Genomic DNA, 6,311 nt, shown 5'->3' on the forward strand with positions numbered 1-6,311 from the left:
ATATTACACAATTATTGAGAGAGGTTGAAGAAGAAGTTTGAAAGGAGAGGAAAGGCAATAACAAGTAAGTGAAATGAAGAAACAGAAGGGCAGGGGGCCAATTGGTTTTTCAAAAGTTGGAAGACAATGGGAGGGTTAGAGTGGTTGAGTGTACCCAAATTATATGTGAACCCAATATTCATCATTTATTCCCACTATTTTACTCTACCTTCTATTATCAACCCATTCGTTCTATTTCTCTTTCTCCTCCCCCTTCCTCCATCAAATTGAACTATATTTCTCTTTCCTCCTTTCCTCCACCAAAACAAAAAACAAAAAAAGCTCAAAAATAGTGTAAAATAGAAATGGGGATGGGTTTTTATAAAAGATAATAAGAATAAAAAAATTTAAAAAAAATTGAAGCCTACATATTTTGTCTACTGTATGGAGCATCGTCGTGTGAGCCCACACATTGCTTGAGGATTCCCCATTTCTATTTTCGAGCTTAGTTCTTGAGCTTTTAAGTTTATATTTGTTTATATTTGTTTGATTTTTGAACAATTAACACCATCGCCGTAAGAAATGCTATCACAATTGATCCAAAGGATCAAATCATTGCATGAGTTTGAAACATGAAAATGAAGCCCTAAGATTTCAATTATTAAACTAGTAATACATACCCCATTTTGTAACCATTTCATTTTGTTTTTATATTAAGCCTTTTGTCTTTCCATGTCTTACTATTTACATTGTTCTTTACATTACATTGTTTTTTAATATAATAGATGAATTCTCAGTCAAATTTTGGAAACAAAAACAACACTTTGAAAACAACTTACAACTTACTTAAACCGAGGTCATGTAACTTACATTTTTCTAAGTTTTAGGGCCATGGCCACCTACCTAATGAAAGAATGGTATTAATGACTCATGGCTGCCTGGCCACTTAGTATAGTTGGCAGCAATGTGCTCTTAAAACCCAAAGTACAGCCATTCTAAAACATTCACTAGCCAACAAGAATGAAAATCTAAAGAGAACTTATTCCTTAATGTGAAACTCCTATAAATAAAACATTAAAATACTAGTGACGGTTTAACTGTAAAGTTTCCCCAAACAGAACGAAACCCCTATTGGGTATCGAGGAATCAAACAATAATGTCAATTTTAACTTCAGTACCAGAAAAACATGATAATGCTAGTACTTACAATCAAACACGGAACAAAAGAAAATAATAAAGCGGTTAGAACTTAAAGGCTTGTCCATAGTAGAGGAATAGATTATCCCACGACATTCAACATGATCTTCATTGCAAGTTTACAAGAATTCGGTACAATTTTAAACGATTCACGGTTTGGATGCACAATTCAAAGCTTGTCCATAACGTTGGCCAATTTCAAAACAAAACAGAACAAAACAAACTCAATCCAACGCATTCTCATTCAGTCATAACGGGCTTATTCTCACTGGCTTTTGGTCTCTGTTCTTTTGGTTTCTGCTCCTCCGTTTTCCTAAAAGAACCATTCAGTTCATCCGATAGATTAAACACTGAATAATATCAAAAACCCTTAACCCTTCTCCCTTCTTCCCTCATCAGGTTTCACAATGAAGCTTACAAGGCAAAAGAAACATGAAAACAAAAGAAAAATTACCACTTCCTATGTTTGGTAGTGCAAGAAAAATTAGAGTACAGCAAGGGAAATAAAGAAATAAAATTTGGAAGAAGGTTATAGGATTTAAAGGATCAATAGATGTTTCAACTCTTAATCTCGTTCAGCAAGTAGCCAATAAAAATTTTCTTTTTGTTGATTTTCTAATACTAATAAGGCTAAAGGTGATCAGAAAATTTTTTAAAATATATAGTTAGAAAAGTTCTCTCCAACAATTATGGTTTTCACTTAAGTTAAAAGAAACACCTGAAGTTTTAGTTAAATTCTAAAAACAAAAACTTCAATTCTAAACTGGGGTAGCTAAATTTGAAACGAACTCTCCAATCTTTCATACTTCATTGAAACAGATTAAATTAAATTACCACCTAGTTAGAAATCTGGTGAAAATTTTCACAACAGAAATGATATTCACAAAGGCCATTATATAACTAAAGTTTAAGAAGCCTTTGCGTAACAAAGTAAGGAGTGTTCAACATAAATTTCTCAAAGCGATAGATAAGCTCCCAAATGGGCAAAGTTCTAATATTGTTACAAAATCTCTACGACATTTGGTAAAGAATATTTAGATATATGCATTGAAATCCTAATCTACTAACTTAAAAATAATTCATAATTAAATAGGAAATTGTTAAGATAGAGAATACCTTTTGTCAGAAGGGCCTCCTTTCTGGCTGAGGAAGGAGCGGAAGAGAGGGGAGTTAACGTCGTAAATCATGATCGGTGATGAATATTGAGCTTCCACAAATAAAAACGAAACCCTAATTGGGTGCGGTACTAAGCTTCTGAAGACGTCAAATGGTAAAGGTTGAGAGTTATCGCGGAAGATGAAGGCTTTAAATTCATAGAATCATATTGGGCCGGCGGTTTGATCGCGTACCCGGCCCAAATGAATACGGTCTCCAACCTCTATTCCGTATGCACCAATTGTATCAGATTTTAAAAAATAAATAAATGTGTCATATGCAATTTTTTATCTTTCCATTTTTTGTCCAATCTTATTTATTTTCATATTTAAATTTACAAATTTACTTCGTACAAAATTCAAAGATTTGATTGAGAATTTTTAATTTTTTATTGATGTATAAGGTATAAACTCATGTTTATGCGACCAAATAGTTTTGTTTGATTTTTTTTAATAGATGAACAACTATGTTGGATGAGAAAAAATTAACAAAAATAATAATAGTAAATAAATAAATAAATCGAAAGTTATTTAAAAAATCACAAAAAAAAACAACATGATTAAGTTTCCTTTAATTGATTTTTCATTGATTTAGCCTTTAGGTATGATTGTTTTCATTTATTAATTTATTATTGTTTTTTATACTGAAGAATCAACTTAGATTTCAAAATTGATCTAGTTGGTTTAAATTTGTTATCTTGAAAATCTATACAACTACGCATAAAGTCATCATCGTAGAAACGACAATATGATGATCACATAAATTATGTATCAATTATATTTTATGTGTTATGGATATATAATGATAATGATATAAAGCATAATTTAAAGTATCTACACATTCATGTGATTCAAATTATGCCGTTTAGATTGAATGAGAATTTTGATAAAATTATTTGTAACATTAATATTTTTGTAAATTTTGCAATTGAAATCACTTGAGGATTATATTATTTGATATCTATATGTTACGAATAATTTGTTAGTCATCAAAGTGGCCAAATTAGTAAATTATATAAATATCAAATGAAACCTAATAGGTGAAAACAAATAAATTTTAGAAATTGAAATTTTTTTTTATCTTCTTTATCATAGAAAATCTTTTATCTTCTTATTATTAAAAATAAAAATAAAGAAGAAGATAAAGATCATCAAAAAATAATCACACTATAAAGATTAGAGTTTTCCAAAATTCTTATATTTTTCTTTTTAGATTAAAGTCATCCAAGATTAATTTGATTCTTAATTACTCCATTAATCTTACTATTTTTTTTTATGATTGACTTGCTTAAATTTAAAATATAATAAATTATCCATATTTAAATTCTATAAAATTTGATACAATAAGTTATATTTTATTATTTTTTATGAGTTTAAATCAAAAATAATTTAAAGCACTTATTTGTCTGTGATTATTTGATTATTATTCTATCTATAATATAAATAATTTGTTAGTCACCTAAGTGGCCAAATTATTTAGTGTTCTATAGATATCAAATTAATGTTACGTTAATTTAGTTATTAATGCGTTTGTAATTGTTTTATTGTAATATATCTACGTTATAAATAATTTGTTAGTCACCAAAGTGGCAAAATTAGTAAATCTTATAGATATTCTATTGATAGTGTTTTGCAAATTAAGAAGATAAATTATTTGTGATTATTTTAATATGATATCTATATTATGAATAATTTGTTAGCCACCAAAGTGGCCTAATTAGTAAGTTCAATAGATATCAAGTTAAAATTAACTCACTTACTCATATTTATGTGATGTTATGAATGATATAATATTATGAAACATAAAGATATTATCATGAATATATTGATTTTCATTATTATAAAACATTTAAATTGACCAAAAGTTGATTAGTAGTTTTATAATTTAAATTTTATTGAGGTGTTTGGTTATGTGAAATTAAATCCGGCATCAATTAAGTACAAATATTGTACATTCACTGCAAGAAATTGAGTTTTTAGTGACGCACAAAATGTTACTAAAACGGAAAAAACGCCACTAAAAGTATTAGTGACGTCGTGACATTCGCCACTAGGACTGTCACAATAGCCGCATAGCTAAAAGTTTCAGCAACGCAACAAATGCATGCTACAAAATGTGTACTTTTATTGACATTTGCGCATTACTATTACTAAATGCTTACTTTTAGTAACATATTTATTGTTACTATTTATTTTTTACAGTGACATAGTACATTCGTCTCTAAACATGATGTTTTAGTGGCAGATAATATTGTTGCGAAAGATTAATTTGGGACCATTACAAACATCTTTTACAACGTATTAAAATCAATATTTAGTACCACTAAAAATTGCTACAATGAAAATAAGTCATTGTGTAAGAGATTTTAATTTCTTACACTGTAGCAATTTTATTCTACATCAATCAACCATATCTTTTCTTCTCTTCCTCTTCTTCTTTTTTCTTTTTAATTTTGTTTTCACAATTTTCCTTCTTTCCTCAATGGTTAAATCGTTCCTTATTTAACCTATAATCAATTTCCTTCTATGGTTTCTTGTTCTCTAGTCTATCGTCATTGGAAGCGTCACATTGGTTTGATTCTCTCTCTCTACTTCTCTCTTATTCAGTCTATTCATAGTTAGAGAGAGAAAGGGAAGGCTTTCACTGTTGATTTCTTGTTTTGATATTGTTTGGTTGTGGAGGATGTTTGGGGAGGTGGGGGTATTGTTGTAATTTCTTGTGGATCTATGGATTAACAACTTTAATTTTGTTTTAATTTGAATGATTTGTTCAAAATCATTATCATTTTGTTTTCATTAAGTTTTAAATGAGTATTTTGTTAAACGATCGTGTAGGAAGTTCAACGATCGTATAGAAAGTTAGCTGATTGTGTAAGAAGTAAACTGTCGTTTAAAGGTAGAAAGTTAAACGATCGCACAAAAGGGTAAACGATCATATAGAAAGCTACACAATCGTGTAAGAGGTTGAACGATCGTCATATAGAAAGCTAAACGATCATGATAACGTTTCCTGCACAACCAAACATAGAAACAATTAATTCTCAGACATCATATTCTCAAGCATAATTTATTCCTAGCTGTTGGAAAGCATACAAACGCAGCGGAAATAAGATCAAAAATTACTCTATATGCAACTAAACATTTTAGTGATTAACATGATTTGAACTACCCTAGTTACACTAATTAGGGTTAAAAGAGAATTCTTTACCTTTGAAGCTCCCGACGTCCCTAATTTTTCTTCTTCACGAACCCGGGACCACCACTAGAGTTGACCCGCTATTCTTCAGACTAAGAACTGGGTTGTGGGACCCGTTAATTGGAGGAATTAGAGAAAGAGATGGAAACTGTAGATGAAGGATGAATGCAATTTGAGAATTTTGGAGCAAATGTTTGTTTTGTAATTCAAAATTACCAAAAATTGAAAAAACTTTTTTTTTCAAGTTGAAAAACAGCCCCTTAAATAGACTAATTACATGCAAAATTGTATGTAATTTAGTTTATTTAAAATTCAACAACTAGCATTCCACTAACATTTAGTGGAATTAATTACCATTTCATTATCTCTTAGTGGACTTGGTGTCATCACCATATGCTTCCACATGGCCCGCTAAGAGATGGTGGGATTATTCAATAATCTTTGGTCAATGGGCAAAATGGTCATTTGATCATTAATGTCAAAGTCAAACTTTGACTTATTCAAATCAAAAGTCAACATTTTGACTTTTTTACCATCTTGTCCGTCTTGACTAATTTCGACCTCCCGAGCATGAATTTGCATTCATTTTTCTGAAATTCAAATCATATTTGAATATAAAGCCGGTCAAAGTTTGACTTTCAAAAGTTAAAAATCAACACTTTGACTTTTTACAATAACTTTTTCCATCAATTTTGAGCTTCCAAATATGAATTCATATTCATATTTAAATCATATTTAGACTATAAAGCTCTCTAACCGATGGCTATATCACATATATTCGTCGA

The 6,311-nt window shown here is 29.6% G+C and overlaps 1 protein-coding gene across 1 annotated transcript; it reads right to left on the minus strand.

Moving 5' to 3' along the window:
• Window positions 1–1,258: 1,258 nt before the first annotated feature.
• On the minus strand, window positions 1,259–2,474 carry LOC103497592 (wound-induced basic protein). Its single transcript, XM_008459830.3, has 2 exons — window positions 2,293–2,474; window positions 1,259–1,489 (listed from the first exon to the last, which is right to left on the minus strand). Exons 1-2 carry the CDS (start codon window positions 2,361–2,363, stop codon window positions 1,417–1,419), a joined length of 144 nt encoding a protein of 47 aa, XP_008458052.1. The 5' UTR covers window positions 2,364–2,474; the 3' UTR covers window positions 1,259–1,416.
• Between the last annotated feature and the right edge of the window lie 3,837 nt (window positions 2,475–6,311).

This window comes from Cucumis melo, chromosome 1 (genome assembly GCF_025177605.1).
Source record: "Cucumis melo cultivar AY chromosome 1, USDA_Cmelo_AY_1.0, whole genome shotgun sequence".
Classification (NCBI taxonomy): domain Eukaryota; kingdom Viridiplantae; phylum Streptophyta; class Magnoliopsida; order Cucurbitales; family Cucurbitaceae; genus Cucumis; species Cucumis melo.

What these genes read in the sequence shown, in the direction of transcription:
- LOC103497592 (XM_008459830.3), bottom strand. Translation starts at nt 2,363, where the DNA reads ATGATTTACGACGTTAACTCCCCTCTCTTCCGCTCCTTCCTCAGCCAG. An exon ending in GGAGGCCCTTCTGACAAAAG is followed by an intron (nt 1,490 to 2,292) that starts GTATTCTCTATC and finishes TGGTTCTTTTAG; the next exon opens with GAAAACGGAGGAGCAGAAAC.